The 23068-nt window shown below is 44.8% G+C and overlaps 1 protein-coding gene across 2 annotated transcripts in view; it reads right to left on the reverse strand.

The window, feature by feature from the left end:
* Positions 1–5215: 5215 nt before the first annotated feature.
* The window catches only part of LOC129843730 (A disintegrin and metalloproteinase with thrombospondin motifs 17-like), a 40402-nt gene continuing 22549 nt past the window's right edge, over positions 5216–23068 (reverse strand). Inside the window, exons 8-10 of one of the 2 annotated variants that reach the window (XM_055912312.1) lie at positions 14093–14213; positions 6955–7035; positions 5216–5754 (exon numbers count right to left, since the gene is read on the reverse strand). In XM_055912312.1, coding sequence (XP_055768287.1) covers positions 5711–5754; positions 6955–7035; positions 14093–14213 — 246 coding nt within the window. In that variant the 3' untranslated portion in view covers positions 5216–5710. Of the gene's footprint in view, positions 5755–6567; positions 7036–14092; positions 14214–23068 lie in introns of those variants that run through there. The other variant, XM_055912311.1, reaches the window with a different exon arrangement.

Below are 23068 nucleotides of genomic sequence, written 5' to 3' on the forward strand. Positions count from 1 at the left end.
ATGTTAAGCTGCAGGACAACACAGTGTGACAGACATGACATCACACCTCAATCAACTGCATGTTAAGCTGCATGACAACACAGTGTGACAGACATGACATCACACCTCAATCAACTGAATGTTAAGCTGCAGGACAACACAGTGTGACAGACATGACATCACACCTCAATCAACTGAATGTTAAGCTGCAGGACAACACAGTGTGACAGACATGACATCACACCTCAATCAACTGCATGTTAAACTGCAGGACAACACAGTGTGACAGACATGACATCACACCTCAATCAACTGCATGTTAAGCTGCAGGACAACACAGTGTGACAGACATGACATCACACCTCAATCAACTGAATGTTAAGCTGCAGGACAACACAGTGTGACAGACATGACATCACACCTCAATCAACTGAATGTTAAGCTGCATGACAACACAGTGTGACAGACATGACATCACACCTCAATCAACTGAAAGTTAAGCTGCATGACAACACAGTGTGACAGACATGACATCACACCTCAATCAACTGAATGTTAAGCTGCAGGACAACACAGTGTGACAGACATGACATCACACCTCAATCAACTGAATGTTAAGCTGCATGACAACACAGTGTGACAGACATGACATCACACCTCAATCAACTGAATGTTAAGCTGCATGACAACACAGTGTGACAGACATGACATCACACCTCTATCAACTGAAAGTTAAGCTGCATGACAACACAGTGTGACAGACATGACATCACACCTCAATCAACTGAATGTTAAGCTGCATGACAACACAGTGTGACAGACATGACATCACACCTCAATCAACTGAATGTTAAGCTGCATGACAACACAGTGTGACAGACATGACATCACACCTCAATCAACTGAATGTTAAGCTGCAGGACAACACAGTGTGACAGACATGACATCACACCTCAATCAACTGAATGTTAAGCTGCAGGACAACACAGTGTGACAGACATGACATCACACCTCAATCAACTGAATGTTAAGCTGCAGGACAACACAGTGTGACAGACATGACATCACACCTCAATCAACTGAATGTTAAGCTGCATGACAACACAGTGTGACAGACATGACATCACACCTCAATCAACTGCATGTTAAGCTGCAGGACAACACAGTGTGACAGACATGACATCACACCTCAATCAACTGAATGTTAAGCTGCATGACAACACAGTGTGACAGACATGACATCACACCTCAATCAACTGAATGTTAAGCTGCAGGACAACACAGTGTGTGATATGATAGCAGCAGTCTGGGCTTTCCAGAAGAAATTGGAGCTTTTCAAGAATGATCTCCAGGGAGAACTTGTCCACTTCCCCAATCTTCTGGTGCAAACGCAGGAGACAAAGATGTTCCCTACCATGTCAATTTCATCCAGAAGCTGATGGAGAACCTAAAAGCTAGCTTTGATTACTTTTTTGAAATTTTATTTAACTCGGCAAGTCAGTTAAGAACAAATTCTCATTTAAAATGACGGCCTACCAAAAGGCAAAAGGCCTCCTGCGGGGACGAGGGCCTGGGATTTCACTGTTGGAAGAGAATTGCTTGCTGGTCATCCAGAACCATCTTAGTCACAAAAAGTTGTCAGAGGAAGCTAAACAGATCTTCAGACGGGTAGATGTTGTCAGAGGATCTAAACAGATCTTCAGACGGGTAGATGTTGTCAGAGGAAGCTAAACAGATCTTCAGATGGGTAGATGTTGTCAGAGGATCTAAACAGATCTTCAGACGGGTAGATGTTGTCAGAGGAAGCTAAACAGATCTTCAGATGGGTAGATGTTGTCAGAGGAAGCTAAACAGATCTTCAGATGGGTAGATGTTGTCAGAGGAAGCTAAACAGATCTTCAGATGGGTAGAAGTTGTCAGAGGAAGCTAAACAGATCTTCAGATAGGTAGATGTTGTCAGAGGAAGCTAAACAGATCTTCAGATGGGTAGATGTTGTCAGAGGATCTAAACAGATCTTCAGACGGGTAGATGTTGTCAGAGGAAGCTAAACAGATCTTCAGATGGGTAGATGTTGTCAGAGGAAGCTAAACAGATCTTCAGATGGGTAGATGTTGTCAGAGGAAGCTAAACAGATCTTCAGACGGGTAGATGTTGTCAGAGGAAGCTAAACAGATCTTCAGACGGGTAGATGTTGTCAGAGGAAGCTAAACAGATCTTCAGATGGGTAGAAGTTGTCAGAGGAAGCTAAACAGATCTTCAGATGGGTAGAAGTTGTCAGAGGAAGCTAAACAGATCTTCAGATGGGTAGATGTTGTCAGAGGAAGCTAAACAGATCTTCAGATGGGTAGATGTTGTCAGAGGAAGCTAAACAGATCTTCAGATGGGTAGATATTGTCAGAGGAAGCTAAACAGATCTTCAGACGGGTAGAAGTTGTCAGAGGAAGCTAAACAGATCTTCAGACGGGTAGAAGATGTCAGAGGAAGCTAAACAGATCTTCAGATGGGTAGATGTTGTCAGAGGAAGCTAAACACATCTTCAGACGGGTAGAAGTTGTCAGAGGAAGCTAAACAGAACTTCAGACGGGTAGAAGGTGTCAGAGGAAGCTAAACAGATCTTCAGATGGGTAGATGTTGCATCACTGCAAATGGAGTTGATTGTGGCTTTGTGACCCTGTCTTACTTTCTGGGGAAAGATGGTGCCTGCAGCTGATGTCCCTGTTCTCAAGAAACTAGCACTAGACATCCTGACCGTGTGTGGCTCCACATACAGCTGTGAATCAGCCTTCTCCACAATGAACTTTATTCAAAACAAATATCGCTCCAGGCTCACCAATGGACACCTGCACCAGTGTCTCATGAGTTGCTCTCACAACATTTGTGCCAAAGTTCAAAGCATTTTCAAGAGACAGAAAGTGTAATTTCTCTCATTGATGCAAGGTCCACAGTGACCTATACATGAATATTGCATGGCCCACAGTGACTGATACATTAATATTGCATGGCCCACAGTGACTTATACATTAATATTGCATGGCCCACAGTGACTTATACATTAATATTGCATGGCCCACAGTGACTTATACATTCATATTAAATGGCCCACAGTGACTTATACATTAATATTGCATGGCCCACAGTGACTTATACATTAATATTGCATGAACCACAGTGACTTATACATTAATATTGCATGGCCCACAGTGACTTATACATTAATATTGCATGGCCCACAGTGACTTATACATTAATATTAAATGGCCCACAGTGACTTTCTGTGCTTTCAGATTTTGTTTTTTAACTCTCCTTTGTTCTCCAGAAAACATGCACTTCATTTAATTGAGATATTATTTTATTTTTCATTGCTTTGGCACAAAATGCATTCAATGACTACATCTTACAAATTTTATGAATTATTTCCTCACTCAGACACAACAACCACCAAAACTCTATGTACCTACAGGCCAATGTGCACATGTTTACATACTCTTTTCAAAACTGTTAAACTGAAGTTCAAAACCTAACATAACACAAAATTGAATAAGACAGCAATTTGCTACATTTCTACAGTAATACCATATTGAAATACGTTCTAAATCTAAAAATGAAATGCTATCAAAACAATTAGGCCAACCACAGCTGATTCCCATTGTAGCTGAACACCTACCCAGGTGTTAGTCTTTCACTTTCATTACCATCTATACAGAAGGGGACATTTTAGGAATAATGCTGTACTGTAATGTAAACATGGACCCAGACAGAGATAGAGAAGTGGCTAACAGAGGAAGAAGAGTGGCTGGGAGAGGGAGAGGAGTACGTATGCATGGTGGAAGAAGACTGAGGAAGATCAAGAGCTGTAGTCTCAGATGAGATTAGGGCTACTATAATTGATCATGTAATAAATCCTGGTCTATCAATGAGAGAGGCTGGTCTGAGAGTGCAGCCAAATCTGCAACGCCCAACAGTGGCATCTATTCTGAGAAATGTCCGGCAAAACAACAGGTAAGATGTGCATTCTGCAAGGCCATCTGACTGAACTGCACATTACAGAAGTAAATTGAGCAAAGCCTCCAAACCTACTCGTGTGTAATTGTTTTTGTATTTCTGCTTATGACCCAACGGTTACCTCCCACAGGCGGGAGAGGTAGGATTTTCACTGCTGTGCAGGAAACTGCAATTGTTGATATGGTCATTAGAAACAATGGCATAAAACTCACAGCGATTCAGGACAGAGTGTTAGCAGACAACATTACATTTGGAAATATTCACAATGTAAGCATAACAACTATTTCTAGAGTTCTGAAACAGCATCAAGTCAGGATGAAGCAGTTGTACACTGTAACCTTTGAGGGGAACTCTGAACGAGTCAAACAACTCAATATGTCCAGGCAAGATGACTATAAAATACAGAACTGGTTTTGAACAAAACCAAACAGGGCAGAGGCACACAATGGATGTTTTTAGGTATAATGTAAACTAGAGTAATAACTCTTATGTTGCCTTGTGGATTATTTTAGAGAGTCATGGAATTTGAAGCCAAGCAAACACCCCACATATTCATCTTTGTGGATGAGGCTGGTTTCAACTTAGCCAAAACACGGCGGCGAGGAAGGAATGTGATTGGGGAAAGAGCCACAGTGGATGTCCCGGGCCAGAGAGGTGCCAACATCACAATGTATGCAGTAATATCCTCTGATGGATTTCTGTTACACAAACTGATTATTGGGCCATACAACCCCGAGCGCATTTCATTCCTGGATGACCTCTATGGAAGGGCTGATGACCTCTATGGAAGGGCTGATGACCTAATGGAAGGGCTGATGACCTCTATAGAAGGGCTGATGACTATGGAAGGGCTGATGACCTCTATGGAAGGGCTGATGACCTCTATGGAAGGGCTGATGACCTCTATGGAAGGGCTGATGACCTCTATGGAAGGGCTGATGACCTCTATAGAAGGGCTGATGACCTCTATGGAAGGGCTGATGACCTCTATGGAAGGGCTGATGACCTCTATGGAAGGGCTGATGACCTCTATGGAAGGGCTGATGACCTCTATGGAAGGGCTGATGACCTCTATCGAAGGGCTGATGACCTCTATGGAAGGGCTGATGACCTCTATAGAAGGGCTGATGACCTCTATGGAAGGGCTGATGACCTCTATGGAAGGGCTGATGACCTCTATGGAAGGGCTGATGACCTCTATGGAAGGGCTGATGACCTCTATGGAAGGGCTGATGACCTCTATGGAAGGGCTGATGACCTCTATAGAAGGGCTGATGACCTCTATGGAAGGGCTGATGACCTCTATGGAAGGGCTGATGACCTCTATAGAAGGGCTGATGACCTCTATGGAAGGGCTGATGACCTCTATGGAAGGGCTGATGACCTCTATGGAAGGGCTGATGACCTCTATGGAAGGGCTGTGCCAGGTGAGGAAAGGATTGCAGTGAGGCGAAATTGGCCAACGTTTGTAATTGTATGGGACAATGTGGCATTTCACCACTCCCATGCAGTCACAGGGTTTGCAACCCATCCCAGGATGGTGTCACTTTTCCTCCCACCTTACACTCCATTCCTCAGCACCATAGAGGGATTATTTACCTCATAGAATGGTAAGAGGTTTATGACCACCATCCACATGATCAAATGTCCCTCCTGGACACAATGAACGCTGGATACCTGGACATATCTGCAGAAGATTGCCAGGGATGGACCAGGCATGTCCAAAGATTATTTCCTAGTTGTATTGCCCAAGATGTAATGTGGATGAGAACCTGTGGCCAAATGCAGAAAACAGGGTTGGCTAGCTTTGCTTCTGCTGTATCTGTATCGGTAGATGGTATATGTATATACAAAGTCTTGTATTTTGGAATCACTCAATGCCAAAAAATGACATAAAACATATTGAAGCATATTGCATCATGTCTGATTCATTCCTGTAATATATACTGCATTGAATTCTAAACAGTAGAAGTGTCATTCTTGTTTTGTAAAGACATTTTACAAAAGAAAACATTGTGTAATGCTCCCTGTCGTTAGCGTTTTTTAGGTCATTGTTTTATGAGTGACAAAGTGTGCTTGTTGGGTGACAACCTTTGCTAGTGTTATGGAAGAATGAGTTGATTTGAGACATGTGTTTTGGTAGTTTTAGTGCATTTTGGATGTGAACTGCTGTGCCAAGCTGAAAGTTGGTTAAGTGATCTGTGTGAAGAGTTTTGAAAAAGTGACCTAAGTATTGAAAAATGGGTCCTAGCGATTGTAAAAAACTGTCATGTTTTCCAGTATTCTTGAAAACATTTTATATAACAACATGGTTTGTTACTATGCTGAACCACAGCGCCGATAAATGACAATATCCATCCGGACCTTTGCCACCTAGGAAATTTGTGTCACTGGACCGTTTCAGATAGTAGTTGAGTACCCTGCTATAGGGAATACAAGTTCACATCATTAGACAGATAATATGAACTTGTGCGGTTGTCTATAAAAGGGGTTCCCAAACTTTTTTCATCCAGGCCCCCCTTCCATCATTAGGGAATATCCCACTCCCCCCCTGCACACCCCTATTTCTATGGGTACAAGCACCGTTCATGAAACAAACTTTCCACAACCGTCATGTTGGCGAAGAGAGAATTTTGCCGGTTTAAAGCTTATTTCCTGCAATTCAACACATCTTGCATCATCAGTTTCTCTTGTCATGTTAGTCATTGTATACCTTAGAGAGCTATTTATAACTTGTCAGAAATGTCCAGATCAACTAGCTCATGTCAGCTAACATTTTTTAGCTAGGTTTTTTAGCACATAGATTTTGTAGTAATGTTGTAAGGTTTGAGGTACTCAAATATCACATGAATACACATTAGAATTGAAAGAATGTATAGAAGAATGTAGAGAATTGCACGAAAATGAGCTTTAACACTGCTAAATGTTCTCTGCACCCCACAACAAGATGTGTGTGTGTGTGTGTGTCTTACCCAGAAAGCTGTGTGAGGGCTTGTCCTCCACAACTTTGATTCTCCTAGCACCAACGGGGATGACAGCAGCCTCGATGTAACCTATAGAAACATACATGAGAGTGAGGTGGGTGGAGCCACACCCAGACCCACACCTGGGGTGAGGAGAGGACGAGAGGCGAGGGGGGATGAGAGGAGGTGAGGAGAGGTGAGGGGAAGGGGTAGTATGGACAGGGTTGGGCTGGGCTGGTTCTTTATCCAAGCTGTTAATTTGGAAAGGGTTGAAATATGTTTTCTGTGTGAAAGGCAAGGAGGAGGACAATGAAGGAAGTAGAAAGAGAGAGGGTCTACATCCCAAATGACACCCTGTTCCCAACACATGGGCCCTGTTCAAAAGTAGTGCACTAGACTCTGGTCAAAGGTAGTGCACTATGAAGAGAATAGGGTACCGTTTGGGACACAGCTAGGGTAGTAACAGTCATAGTAGCAGCGATCTAACTCAATAGCAGTGGACAGAAAGAGGTAGAGCCTCTCTCTCTCTACCTTCTGTCTCTGTGTGCTGGAGCATCACACGGAGCCTGGGTTTGAAAGGAAGGATTCAACCAGAGACAGGTAGGTTGTGACCCAGATGTCACCATATTCCCTATACAGTGTGATATTTGAGACTAGAGCTCAAAGTATTGCACTATATTGGTAATTCGGTGGCATTTGGGATGCACACATGGAGATGTACGGCTCTGAATTCAAAAGGTGTTGAAGAGACCAGGAAGTATATGTGGTAGGATCCCACTGCATATACACTACTTTATGACATCACTTTTGAATCATTCATTTGATTCTAGCACAGAGATCCTATGAAATATTCTATGGATTCCAGCCTCAACCCGACTGGGAGAGAAATCTCTGATTAGACCCTTGCCAGCCCTTCCCTCCTCACAGACATGCATGCATCCAAGCACCCACTAGTGTTTGGGCAGTAGTGATGATACAAAGCAGCTCATTGGTTCCCAGGCCCTCGGGCAACTGACTGTGGTCACACTGTTACTTCTGAGGCTTACACACAAATGTGTCAAAGAAGGAAACAAAAAACAGAGTGGAGAGAGATATGAAAGACCCACAGTGAGAGAGAGAAAGGGAGGGAGGGAGAGAGAGAAAGGGAGTGAGGGAGAAGAGGAAGAAGAGAGAGAAATAGATACATCAGTGAATAAGAGAAAGAGAGAGAACAAGAGGGATATATAAAGAGGGGAGGAGAGGGTCTTCCATCATGTAGATAATTGCAATAGGAGGAACCCCCAACAAAATGTCACAGGTTGGGGTTTTGAGCCCTGTGTAATGGGACTGTTAAGCTCTGTGGAGTCAAGAGAGACCAGGTGTGGAGTCAAGAGAGACCAGGGTGCATCCTAAATGACACCCTATTCCCTATCTAGTGCACTACTTTTGACCAAGGCCCATAGTGCCTGTAGTGCACTACATAGGGAATAGGGTGCCGTTTGAGATGCAGAACCTTCTCTCTACAATAGATCCCAAAGCACAGTATCTATACAACCGTTTCTGAGAAAATAAAATTGATTATTCTTCCAAACTTTTACCATATATGCCATCAGTGGATGGAAGTCTTTATCGTCCTAAAATCTTCATTGTCTCAATAGTTTTTGTTTAGTTTTTTAGTTTTTTAGAGTTTGATTTATTCCTGTATCTCAAGAGGCCACATCCTAACCTGAGATCCACACGTAACAAACTTGACATCAATGCATGATTGACACCAAACTCAAGAGTTTCACACACGTCTTACATTACAATCAAGTCCCCTCGGCCTAGTTGAGCTGCTTTGTTCTTCTTTACTGCCTCCCCACTATGTACAGACTCCCTGTGTGTACTCACCGTAGTGCCGCCCTACAGGGCTGGATCTGCAATTACCACAACCATGCTATTATCTCTTTACACAGCACACAGGAACAAGTCACAAGTAACAAGTGTCTCTAGCCTTGACACTGATCTAAGGTCAGTTTAGCTTTCTCCCCCTCTAATGGTTAAGGTTAGGATTGGGGGGAGTCTAAACTGATCCTAGATCTGTGCCTACGGGCAATTTCTACCAAGAGCACCCCTTCACACAGTCAACAGGAAAACACCACAAACCACACACCCAGAAACGCTGTTAAAAACACCCCATCGCTAAGGCCCAGAGTATATCCTGGTCAGGTCACATGGAATGGAAAAAACTCCAGGCCCTACCCATCACCAACACCACAGGGTTATGTTGATTGCCAATCTGTATGTAGTTACTGTATACACACCATTACACACACACACACACACACACACACACACACACACACACACACACACACACACACACACACACACACACACACACACACACACACACACACACACACACACACACACACACTGTTCATTTACAGCCATTACTCTGGGAATGACTAGACAGGCTCTTTGCAGGCCAGACCTCCAGGGATAGAAACCCAATCCATCCTCCTCTGGGCTCTCCTGGGATTAACGATATGACATTCAAGATTTTCAATATGATTCTTAATCATTTTCGCCATTGGAATATTGTTGTTTTCCCTCAACCCAGGTGGATGAAGAAGTACCACGAGGTATCCCAGTGTGTTCATCGAGGCGGAGCGTCGGGGAGCCAAGCCATGCTGGGATCCTTCCAAACGCACTCAGCCTCCTGTCCAAATCCACTCTTTTGTTCCAGCCCTGCACGCATCAAGCCCTTGAACCAGACTGAAACTAAAGCCTGAACAACATCTCTCCAGGAGCAGGACTAAAGAACACTGAGAGTGTGTATGTGTATGTGTGTGTGTGTGTGTGTGTGTGTGTGTGTGTGTGTGTGTGTGTGTGTGTGTGTGTGTGTGTGTGTGTGTGTGTGTGTGTGTGTGTGCGTGTATCTGTGTGTCTGTGTGTGTCTGTGTGTGTGTGTTTGTGTGTGTGTGTGCGTGTATGTGCGTGTATGTGCGTGTGTCTGTGTGTGTCTGTGTGTGTGTGTGTGTGTGTGTGTGTGTGTGTGTGTGTGTGCGCGCGTGCGTGCGTGCGTGCGTCTGTGTCTGCGTCTGTGTGAGGACCATCTGCATTTCGGCTATTGATCCCAGGAGAAACCAAGGAGGTCTGGATCTCCCATCTACCGACGTGTACACTCCAGTCAGGGCAAGACGCACACACACACACACACACACACACACACACACACACACACACACACACACACACACACACACACACACACACACACACACACACACACACACACACACACACACACACACACACACACACACACACACACACACACACGCAGAGCAGGCATCTTACATGAGAAACACTTGGGGACAGCCCTTGGTTTAGCCATCACACAGGTAGAAACCCTCTTACAGTGGCTAGAAGAGACTGGGGGTAGAGGAGAGGAGGGGGGAGGAAAGGAGAGGAGAGGAGGGGGGAGGAGAGGAGAGGAGAGGAGGGGGAGCAGAGGAGAGGAGAGAAGGGGGGAGGAGGCAGGCGGAATGGCTTTAGCAAATGTAATGAATTGGGTAAAAGGCGTTCATAATCCTGTCTTACAAATGCACGCATGCACACACTGTACACACACTGTACACACACACTGTACACACCCAGTACACACACACAATGTACACACTGTACACACTGTACACACTGTACACATACACTGTACACCCACACAGTACATATACACACACACACACACACTGTACATACCCTCTTCCTTGCTCTCGTCTTCATTCTCACTTTCTCTACATCTCTCAAACACACACACACACACACACACACACACACACACACACACACACACACACACACACACACACACACACACACACACACACACACACTGCCATTACAGTGTGTCAGAGTTGTGTGTGAACGACCAATGTTTTCTTAAGGTTAGAATAAGAATTCCTGATTTTGTCCAGAATGAATGATCATAGTGTTGTAGATATGTGGTAGCAGAGTAGTGGCCTGAGGGCACCTACTTGATGTGTTGTGAAAATTGTTATGAAATGTAATGTCATGTAATATTTTTATTGTATTTCTCTGCCTTAATGTTGCTGAACCCCAGGAAGCGTAGCTGCTGCCTTGACAGGAACTAATGGGGATCCATAATAAACCCCAGGAAGAGTAGCTGGTGTTTTGGCAGGAACTAATGGGGATCCATAATAAACCCCAGGAAGAGTAGCTGCTGCCTTGGCAGGAACTAATGGGGATCCGTAATAAACCGTAGGAAGAGTAGCTGGTGCCTTGGCAGGAACTAATGGGGATCCATAATAAACCCCAGGAAGAGTAGCTGGTGTCTTGGCAGGAACTAATGGGGCTCCATAGTAAACCCCAGGAAGAGTAGCTGCTGCCTTGGCAGGAACTAATGGGGATCCGTAATAAACCGTAGGAAGAGTAGCTGGTGCCTTGGCAGGAACTAATGGGGATCCATAATAAACCCCAGGAAGAGTAGCTGGTGTCTTGGCAGGAACTAATGGGGATCCATAATAAACCCCAGGAAGAGTAGCTGCTGCCTTGGCAGGAACTAATGGGGATCCGTAATAAACCGTAGGAAGAGTAGCTGCTGCCTTGGCAGGAACTAATGGGGATCCATAATAAACCCCAGGAAGAGTAGCTTCTGCCTTGGCAGGAACTAATGGGGATCCATATTAAACCCCAGGAAGAGTAGCTGGTGTCTTGGCAGGAACTAATGGGGATCCATAATAAACCCCAGGAAGAGTAGCTGATGTCTTGACCGTAACTAATGGGGATCCATAATAAACCCCAGGAAGAGTAGCTGATGTCTTGACCGTAACTAATGGGGATCCATAATAAACCCCAGGAAGAGTAGCTGGTGTCTTGACCGGAACTAATGGGGATCCATAATAAACCCCAGGAAGAGTAGCTGGTTTCTTGACCGGAACTAATGGGGATCCATAATAAACCCCAGGAAGAGTAGCTGGTGTCTTGGCAGGAACTAATGGGGATCCATAATAAACCCCAGGAAGAGTAGCTGGTGTCTTGGCAGGAACTAATGGGGATCCATAATAAACCCCAGGAAGAGTAGCTGGTGTCTTGACAGGAACTAATGGGGATCCATAATAAACCCCAGGAAGAGTAGCTGGTGTCTTGGCAGGAACTAATGGGGATCCATAATAAACCCCAGGAAGAGTAGCTGGTGTCTTGGCAGGAACTAATGGGGATCCATAATAAACCCCAGGAAGAGTAGCTGGTGTCTTGACATGAACTAATGGGGATCCATAATAAACCCCAGGAAGAGTAGCTGATGTCTTGACCGGAACTAATGGGGATCCATAATAAACCCCAGGAAGAGTAGCTGGTGTCTTGACCGGAACTAATGGGGATCCATAATAAACCCCAGGAAGAGTAGCTGGTGTCTTGGCAGGAACTAATGGGGATCCATAATAAACCACAGGAAGAGTAGCTGGTGTCTTGGCAGGAACTAATGGGGATCCTTAATAAACCCCAGGAAGAGTAGCTGATGTCTTGGCAGGAACTAATGGGGATCCATAATAAACCCCAGGAAGAGTAGCTGCTGCCTTGGCAGGAACTAATAGGGATCCATAATAAACCCCAGGAAGAGTAGCTGGTGTCTTGGCAGGAACTAATGGGGATCCATAATAAACCCCAGGAAGAGTAGCTGCTGCCTCGGCAGGAACTAATGGGGATCCATAATAAACCCCAGGAAGAGTAGCTGCTGCCTTGGCAGGAACTAATGGGGATCCGTAATAAACCGTAGGAAGAGTAGCTGGTGCCTTGGCAGGAACTAATGGGGATCCATAATAAACCCCAGGAAGAGTAGCTGCTGCCTTGGCAGGAACTAATGGGGATCCATAATAAACCCCAGGAAGAGTAGCTGCTGCCTTGGCAGGAACTAATGGGGATCCGTAATAAACCGTAGGAAGAGTAGCTGGTGCCTTGGCAGGAACTAATGGGGATCCATAATAAACCCCAGGAAGAGTAGCTGCTGCCTTGGCAGGAACTAATGGGGATCCATAATAAATACAAATAAAAAGAAAAGAAAGAAAACGTCTGCCCTTCAGCGGCATTACAATCAGACCATCTGCACAGAGTCTTTGTATGCACACACACACACACACACACACACACACACACACACACACACACACACACACACACACACACACACACACACACACACACACACACACACACACACACACACACACACACACACACACACACACACACACACACAGGCCTCAAGCCATTAAAAGGGAATAATGGGGTGTTATCTTGTAATTAAAACCCAACAGGTCTCTATTCAGACTAACGTTCGGCCTTAAATGCCAAGTCTAGTGCTCTGGCTGTGAAACTGAACTTTACCTATGGGGGACAGAGGCACCGGTGTGTGTGTATTACATGTTTAGTGATACTGCAGGGCTACAGATACCCCAGATACCCTAGTGTTTGTAGGGCACCTTGCTAAGATTGTTCCCGGTGACTTTCCACCAGAGGTTAAATGCCTTAAAGGGACACTTCTGGATTTAGGCAATTTATTTAGCATGCTAGCAGATACTCATAGACTTCTAGTCATTATGCTACCGCTAGTTAGCATTGGCTCGCGAAACTACCTCTAACTTCTTTCTTACTGAACACAGAAACATAAAAATAGTCTCCACAAGTTAATTTGACTCTGGGGAAGTAGATAAAGGGCCTCAAAATTACACTCTGGCTCTATTTTCAATACATTCATGTGCGGCTCCCGCCAGAGAAAAGTTGACAAAAATTGCGTCCAGTGTAGCAGGTAAAGACTGACGGCCCAATGTAACTCCTATGTAACTGTAACTGGTGTACACCAAATCTGTCCTCTTCATATTTGCCTGTCATTTCTGATCTCTCTTTTAGTGGAGTAGGACTACGGTAATAACATACACTCATCCCTTTTCCATTCTGTTCCCATCAGGGTCATGTTCATTAGGCACCAACCGGAAGAAAAGAGACAGACATAGGGAAGGATTAGCTGGACTTCACTAACGCTCATTTTATATTTCTGTTGCAAAATGTTTGAACACGTTTTCCATTGTGTGCCATTATGAACAAGGCCCAGATATTCCCAACTGAAAAATACATGTTTAGAACCTCCCCCTAACCCAGTACTCACCCCTGCCCTTGGTATGGTTGAAGTCTCCCTTGACTATCTTACAGGAGTGTCCATCTCCGTTACACACCCCACAGCGGTCCTCCCTGGCTGACGAGCCGATGATGCCATCGCAGCCGATTTTCTGCAGACAATAAGTAGACAACTTAACAAAACAAAGTACACAGGAAGTAGTCAACATCAAGGAATATACAGGCTACGTCCCAATTATTTCCCCTTCCTAGCAAAGTGTCCCTTCAGTGGTTTAAGAAAGATGGAAGGTGGAAACTATGCTTCTAGATGTGTGGGAAGTAGTAGACAAGAGTACACGTCAGGAGAAGGTAGGATATATTGATTCTAGATGTGTGGGAAGTAGTAGACAAGAGTACACGTCAGGAGAAGGTAGGATATATTGATTCTAGATGTGTGGGAAGTAGTAGACAAGAGTACACGTCAGGAGAAGGTAGGATATATTGATTCTAGATGTGTGGGAAGTAGTAGACAAGAGTACACGTCAGGAGAAGGTAGGATATATTGATTCTAGATGTGTGGGAAGTAGTAGACAAGAGTACACGTCAGGAGAAGGTAGGATATATTGACTGGGATGCAACCGCACTCTAATGAAGTCCATCTCTGAATAAACACTGACCGGACTATCGGTCTACTAGCGGACTGCATTCTGACTCCAAAACAATGCTAGTGAAATAGGAAAAGGCTGTTCCTCTCTGACTCACTCCCCACTCACTCCCCTCCCCTCACTGACTTCTCATCATGGATTTGAAACTATTAGATAGATGTACAAAACATCCCAATAGCTCCATCTAGTATGTCTGATAGAGTAGAGAGGAACTGCCACCTATTCAATCCTCTCAGATCTTCAAGGGCCAGTCAATAAGGACAGAGGAAGCAGAGGGACTTGGAGAATCAGGGCCTTTATTCATAGTAGGAGTGCTGATCTAGGATCAGTTCCCCCGTGTCTGTATAATCGTATTAATTAGTATCTAAAAGGAAGAAACATTATGAATACGACCCCAGAAGACTGTGGGAAAAACAACAAGTTGGTCCATTGTAAAAACGGAAAGAGAAGCTATAATACGTTCAGACATCAAAGGCGAGTGATATTAGTCTAGATTCACCAGCACATAACCTATTGTATGTTTAGGGATTGTTTAATCCTTCCCAGCAATTATCACAGAGTTAAATCAGCTGTGTACTCACAAACAACTCCAATTACCCAAAGCCATTTACACACTCCCAAGCAGCACAAACAGTAAAACACAAACAAGAATATTTACACACCAACAGACATATGAACGCAAACACACACACACATGCATGCACAAACACATAAACGCAGTCAGTCATTGTGTGTGGAGTGTGTGTGAGTTAGGAGTGTGTAGTGTGTGTGTGTGTGTGTGTGTGTGTGTGTGTGTGTGTGTGTGTGTGTGTGTGTGTGTGTGTGTGTGTGTGTGTGTGTGTGTGTGTGTGTGTGTGTTGTTTCCTGGACTGCCTGAGTCAGTAATACTCTAAATACTCTGTAGAAAATCCAATCTGTACATCTGGATCATAGGAACTTGATGATTCAGAACACACACACACACACACACACACACACACACACACACACACACACACACACACACACACACACACACACACACACACACACACACACACACACACACACACACACACACACACACACACACACACACACACACGCAGACAATCTGGACAATTTTTGCTGAAACAGACTACGAACATATGGACACAGAGAATCTGGACCAAGATTGACTTTTGCTGATTCAGTGAGGCAGCAGTAGCATCATGTGGGTCTCCATTACCCAGCAGCCTTTAGGCTTCTCTTCTGACAAGACTGACTGTGTTTTCACAACATTTCTGATTTTCTCTCTCTGTCCCCTCTCTGTGATGCTGTTTTCACAGCATTCCTGAATTTCATACAGCGTAGCTTAGCATAACATTGACACTTCCCCCTCTCTCCCCCTCCTCTTTCTCTCTCTCTCTCCTCTTTCTCCATTTCAATTCAATTTAAGGGGCTTTATTTCTCTCTCCTCTTTCTCTGTTTCTCTCTCTCTCCATTTCTCTCTCTCCTCTTTCTCCAGGGGGGGGGGGGGGGGGCTGAGAGAGAGGGAGAGAGGGGGGGGAGAGACACAGAGAGCGAGACAGAGACAGAGAGGGTGGAGAGAGACTCATTCCTTTTGTTACCTACATCCAGATGATGATAAATATGTAGCAAAAGAAAAGCAGAGGAGAAGAAGGAAGGAAACCAAAGGAGAAGACAGGAGAGGAATAGGAAGGGTGAAAGAGGAGGATACAGACAGATGAGAGGAAAGAAGATACAGAGAGAGGAGAGGAAGAGGAGGAGGAAAGAGGAGGATACAGACAGAGGAGAGGAAAGAAGATACAGAGAGAGTAGAGGAAGAGAAGGAGGAAAGAGGAGGATACAGACAGAGGAGAGGAAGAGGAGGAAAGAGGAAAGAGGAGGATACAGAGAGAAGAGAGGAAGAGGAGGATACAGAGAAAGGAGACGATAGGAGGGGGAAAGAGGAAGATACACTCTTCTCCTTCGGTTTCCTTCCTTCTCCTCTGATTTTCTGTATTTGTGTTGGGGGGCTAGGGTCAGTCTGTTAAATCTGGAGTATTTATCCTGTCTTATCCGGTGTCCTGTGTGAATTTAAGTATGCTCTCTCTAATTATCTATCTCTTTTTCTCTCTTACTCTTTTTCTTTCTTTCTCTCTCTCTCTCTCGGAGGACCTGAGCACTAGGACCATTCCTCAGGACTACCTGGCATGATGACTCCTTGCTGTCCCCAGTCCACCTGGTCATGCTGCTGCTCCAGTTTCAACTGTTCTGCCTGCGGCTATGGAATCCTAACCTGTTCACCGGACGTGCTACCTGTCCCAGACCTGCTGTGAGCGGTAGAGATACTCTGAATGATCGACTATGAAAAGCCAACTGACCTGTTGCACCCTCTACAACCATTGTGATTATTATTATTTGACCCTGCTGGTCATCTATGAACATTTTAACATCTTGGCCATGTTCTGTTATAATCTCCACCTGGCACCACCAGAAGTGGACTGGCCACCCCTCATAGCCTGGTTCCTCTCTAGGTTTCTTCCTAGGTTCCGGCTTTTCTAGAGAGTTTTTCCTAGACACCGTGCTTCTACACCTGCATTGCTTGCTGTTTGGGGTTTTAGGCTGGGTTTCTGTACAGCACTTTGTGACATCAGCTGATGTAAGAAGGGCTTGATAAATACATTTGATTGGATAGAAGGGGGAAAGAGGAGGGTACAGAGAAAGGAGAGGAAAGAGGAGGAAAGAGGAGGATACAGAGAGAGAAGAGGAAAGAGGAGGAAAGAGGAAGATACAGAGAGAGGAGAGGAAGGAATAGAATAATAGAAGGATTGAGAGAAGGAAAAGAGAGAGGATAGGAAGAGGATGGGAGTGTGGGAAAGAGACTAGCTTTAGTATGAGTGTGTGTGTGTGTGTGTGTGTGTGTGTGTGTGTGTGTGTGTGTGTGTGTGTGTGTGTGTGCGCGTCCATACATGTTCGAGTAAAATGAGAAGGTGACAGATTGGAGCAATCAGCCCTAACACTCCACCACTGGACAGTAGGGTACTACTTCCTACCTGGCGGCTAGCACAGACACACACACACACACACACACACACACACACACACACACACACACACACACACACACACACACACACACACACACACACACACACACACACACACACACACACACACACACACACACACACACACACACACACACACAGGTATATCTTACAATGTTATCTGCTTTGCCATGACTTGGATGACTAAATTGATTAGTCAAATTATCTATGGTAATATAAAATGATGCTAAGTTTTACATCATAAATGTAAGGCGAAACACTTTTTATGGCCTGGCATCACTCTCCGCTTTTGCTGTCCAATGTTTGACTTCATTGATTAAGATAGATTACAGATGTAGGGATCTTAATTTGTTTGCAACAGCAGCAACAGAAAATATGAATAATTATGTGAATTATAATTAACGGACATATCTGTAGGGGTTGATACATTTGTCGGGAAATTTCTAAGTGTAAATTACAAACTTCAGAAGCCTTTTTAAACCTCAAATACCTCAAAAGTTATCCTGCAACAGGGTGATCAAATTAAGATCCTATATCTGTAGAGAATGGAGACCTGCACACTGATGAACGCTTCCACTGTGTTTTTGTGCAATGTTTCACTTGGAAGTCATCGTCAGGCATAAAAGACCAAACCATTTAGATTTGACATTAAGAAGCGGCTGATGTATGTGGCATATGAACTGCTCTGCCATTTACATGAAACCAGTTGCACAGCATTGTGACAAGAGCAAGTGAGAAGCATTATATTCCTTCACCTTTTCCTCATAGAAGTCACATCTGACTCAGCCATGGCTCTGAGAGCATTCACCCTGCTAATGCTCTCTCTGCTCCACCAGTGTGTCCCTCACCCACTCAGCCTGGGACGAATCATGATCTTTAGCTACTCCCAGTACCAGTCTACCTCATCCCAGACGAGGTGTATGTCATCCCCCAGAAGCTCACCGGTGTCGAGACTCGTTCAGAAAATCATCAGTACTCAGCTGGAGCATCACAGTTCCACGTCTCAATCCATCAATGGTTCGGCAGGTAGGCTAGTGGTTAAGACCATTGTGCCAGTAGGTTCTCCTGAGTGGCGCAGCGGTCTAAGGCACTGCATCGCAGTGCTAGCTGTGTTACTACAGATCCTGGTTCGATATCAGGCTGTGTTGCAGCCGGCCGCGACTGGGAGACCCATGGGGCGACACACAATTGGCCCAGCGTCATCCGGGTTAGAGGAGGGTTTGGCCGGCCGGGATGTCCTTGTCCTATCGCACTCGAGAGACTCCTGTGGTGGGCCGGGCGCATGCACGCTTACACGGTTGCCAGGTGTACAGTGTTTCCTCCGACACATTGGTGCAGCTGGCTTCTGGGTTAAGCGTGCTTGGCGGGGTTGTGTTTCGGAGGACCCACGGCTCTTGACCTTCACCTCTCCTGAGTCCGTACGGGAGTTGCAGTGATGGGACAAGACTGTAACTACCAATTGGGGAGAAAAAAGGGGGTAAAATGTTTTTTATAAAAAAAATTATAAATGAGTATTGGGCCAGTAACCGAAAGGACCCCCAACCATGCACTTTGACAAACATTGGCCTGTGGGTGAATCTAGTTGCCTACCCCTACTGTGGACTGTAGGCTAAGTGGACTGATGGACTAAGGACAGTCTTAAACTATGGCTCAGCCTCCCATGGAAGGGTCAATAATTCATTTGAAGCTACTGTAGCTGGTCCTTCAGTGCGTTTAATTGAACGGGTCTCTCTATCTCTCTCTGTCTCTCTCTGCCTCATCCCTCTCTTTCTCCTCCTTCATTCTGTGAAATGACTGAGACTGTTCCTGTTTTTTCTGTGGGTATGTTTGTGATGTAGCCTAGGTTTTCCGGCAGGGAAAAGGTTTTCCGGCAGTGAAAAGGTTTCCCGGCAGTGAAAAGGTTTCCCGGCAGTGAAAAGGTTTCCCGGCAGTGAAAAGGTTTCCCGGCAGGGAAAATGTTTTCCGGCAGGGAAAAGGTTTTCCCGGCAGTGAAAAGGTTTCCCGGCAGTGAAAAGGTTTGCCGGCAGTGAAAATGTTTTTCGGCAGGGAAAAGGTTTTCCCGGCAGTGAAAAGGTTTTCCGGCAGTGAAAAGGTTTTCCGGCAGTGAAAAGGTTTTCCGGCAGTGAAAAGCGTTGTTGAACGTTCTGTTTGGCCAGGCCAAGTTGGCACATATAGCCAACAAGAAGGAACCGGGTCAGACCCAGGGATATTATTCAAAGTGATGGTCTCTACACCCGTTAGGGTTGAGTTTGAGTATTATAAAGTTATTAACAGTGTGGAGATGTTTCAGGAGGTGTGTGGGCTCAGGGGCTGTCTGTACAGCTGGAGAGGAGGGGTTGGATATACGGTTGTAATGTGTCGCGGGAGGTAGTATTATATTGTACTGTGTAATGTGGTGCTGGAGGGTGTATTGTACTGTACTGTGTAATGTGTCGCGGGAGGTAGTATTATATTGTACTGTGTAATGTGGTGCTGGATGGTGTATTATATTGTACAGTGTAATGTGGTGCTGGAGGGTGTATTGTATTGTACTGTGTAATGTGGTGCTGGAGGGTGTATTGTATTGTACTGTGTAATGTGGTGCTGGAGGGTGTATTGTATTGTACTGTGTAATGTGGTGCTGGAGGGTGTATTGTATTGTACTGTGTAATGTGGTGCTGGAGGGTGTATTGTATCGTACTGTGTAATGTGGTGCTGGAGGGTGTATTGTATCGTACTGTGTAATGTGGTGCTGGAGGGTGTATTGTATTGTACTGTGTAATGTGGTGCTGGAGGGTGTATTGTATTGTACTGTGTAATGTGGTGCTGGAGGGTGTATTGTATCGTACTGTGTAATGTGGTGCTGGAGGGTGTATTGTATTGTACTGTGTAATGTGATTATGTCGAGGTGGCACTGAATGCATTTCTTTTTTGGGGAGGGGATTGTGGTGTTTTTAGTGTAATGAGGACGGCTTATTAAAGGAAGACACAAAGTCAAGTATCTCTCTCTCTCTCTCTCTCTCTCTGTTTATTTATTTGTTAATGCTGGCCGTCAGAACACTGAGGAGAAATCCCCTCTTGCTGGCCAATGAAAAGAGAGAGGATAAATCCAGGAAATACAAAATATGGATACAATTATTGACACAGACGTGTATCTGTGTGTGTGTGTGTGTGTGTGTGTGTGTGTGTGTGTGTGTGTGTGTGTGTGTGTGTGTGTGTGTGTGTGTGTGTGTGTGTGTGTGTGTGTGTGTGTGTGTGTGTGTGTGTGTGTGTGTGTGTGTGTAAGACAGTGCGAGAGTGCGTGCATGTGTGTGTGTGTGTCTATGATATGTGTGTGTAGAGGGAAGCATGACACATAATGTCTCCCATGTGTAGGGAACCAAATGCTGGCTCAGCAGATGACCAGTATCTATTGACAACAGCTGGCTACTCCTTCGGAAACTATGCTACCCACAAATACACACACACACACACACACACACACACACACACACACACACACACACACACACTTTTATCCCCCACTGAGTCTGTGGCTATGATTCCCAAGAATGGGCCAGAAAAATGTCCAAGACGAGGTGAGAATCCCCTCTTACAGTGTAAAGCAGGTGAACAGACTAGTCTAGCATTTCAATCTGTCCATTTTATTATAATGATTACCATCTTATTTCCTCTGTCTCTCATACCTACTTTTTCTTCTTTAGACAATATCTTTTCATCTGAAAGCTCCCTCACTTCCTCTATCCTCTACATCCTGTCTTCCATGTCTGTCTATTCTCTCATCTGGTGTCCCAGTGCTTAGCTATTAGTGGCAAGATGGCACTGACAGACAAGGCAGCTCTGCTTCTAGGACCTAAGATTCTACTGTATTTTAGTCTATGCCACTCTGACATTGATCATTCTAATATTTATATATTCCTTAATTCCATTATTTTACTTTAGGTTGTGTGTATTGTTGTGAATTGTTAGATATTACTGCACTGCTGGAGCTAGAAACACAAGCATTTCACTACACCCGCAATAACATCTGCTAAACATGTGTATGTGACAAATATCCTTTGATTTGATTTGATCTAACCTGACAGAAACAGGAAGTGGTACAATGACCCCGTTACCTCCCAGCCAATTAAAACTTTGCCTTTGCAGGCCTGAGAGAGAGCAAGATAGAGAGGGAGAGAGATCGAGAGGGAGAGAGATAGAGAGGGAAAGAGATAGAGAGATTGTGAGAAGACATTTGGGAGCTCAGGACAGAGAGAGAGCGGGAGTAAGAGAGAGAGGGAGAGAGACGGGGGAAACAAGACACAGATAAACCAAGATACAATTAAATCCACCAGCACAAAGAGAAAACCCTTCTCTAGTGACCTACAGAGAGAAAACCCTTCTCTAGTGACCTACAGAGAGAAAACCCTTCTCTAGTGACCTACAGAGAGAAAACCCTTCTCTAGTGACCTACAGAGAGAAAACCCTGCTCTAGTGACCTACAGAGAGAAAACCATTCTCTAGTGACCAACAGAGAGAAAACCCTTCTCTAGTGACCAACAGAGAGAAAACCCTTCTCTAGTGACCAACAGAGAGAAAACCCTTCTCTAGTGACCTACAGAGAGAAAACCCTTCTCTAGTGACCTACAGAGAGAAAACCCTTCTCTAGTGACCTACAGAGAGAAAACCCTTCTCTAGTGACCTACAGAGAGAAAACCCTTCTCTAGTGACCTACAGAGAGAAAACCCTTCTCTAGTGACCTACAGAGAGAAAACCCTTCTCTAGTGACCTACAGAGAGAAAACCCTTCTCTAGTGACCTACAGAGAGAAAACCATTCTCTAGTGACCTACAGAGAGAAAACCCTTCTCTAGTGACCTACAGAGAGAAAACCCTTCTCTAGTGACCTACAGAGAGAAAACCCTTCTCTAGTGACCTACAGAGAGAAAACCCTGCTCTAGTGACCTACAGAGAGAAAACCCTTCTCTAGTGACCAACAGAGAGAAAACCCTTCTCTAGTGACCAACAGAGAGAAAACCCTTCTCTAGTGACCAACAGAGAGAAAACCCTTCTCTAGTGACCTACAGAGAGAAAACCCTTCTCTAGTGACCTACAGAGAGAAAACCCTTCTCTAGTGACCTACAGAGAGAAAACCCTTCTCTAGTGACCTACAGAGAGAAAACCCTTCTCTAGTGACCTACAGAGAGAAAACCCTTCTCTAGTGACCTACAGAGAGAAAACCCTTCTCTAGTGACCTACAGAGAGAAAACCCTTCTCTAGTGACCTACAGAGAGAAAACCATTCTCTAGTGACCTACAGAGAGAAAACCCTTCTCTAGTGACCTACAGAGAGAAAACCCTTCTCTAGTGACCAAC

This window comes from Salvelinus fontinalis, unplaced genomic scaffold, assembly GCF_029448725.1.
Source record: "Salvelinus fontinalis isolate EN_2023a unplaced genomic scaffold, ASM2944872v1 scaffold_0156, whole genome shotgun sequence".
Taxonomy (NCBI): domain Eukaryota; kingdom Metazoa; phylum Chordata; class Actinopteri; order Salmoniformes; family Salmonidae; genus Salvelinus; species Salvelinus fontinalis.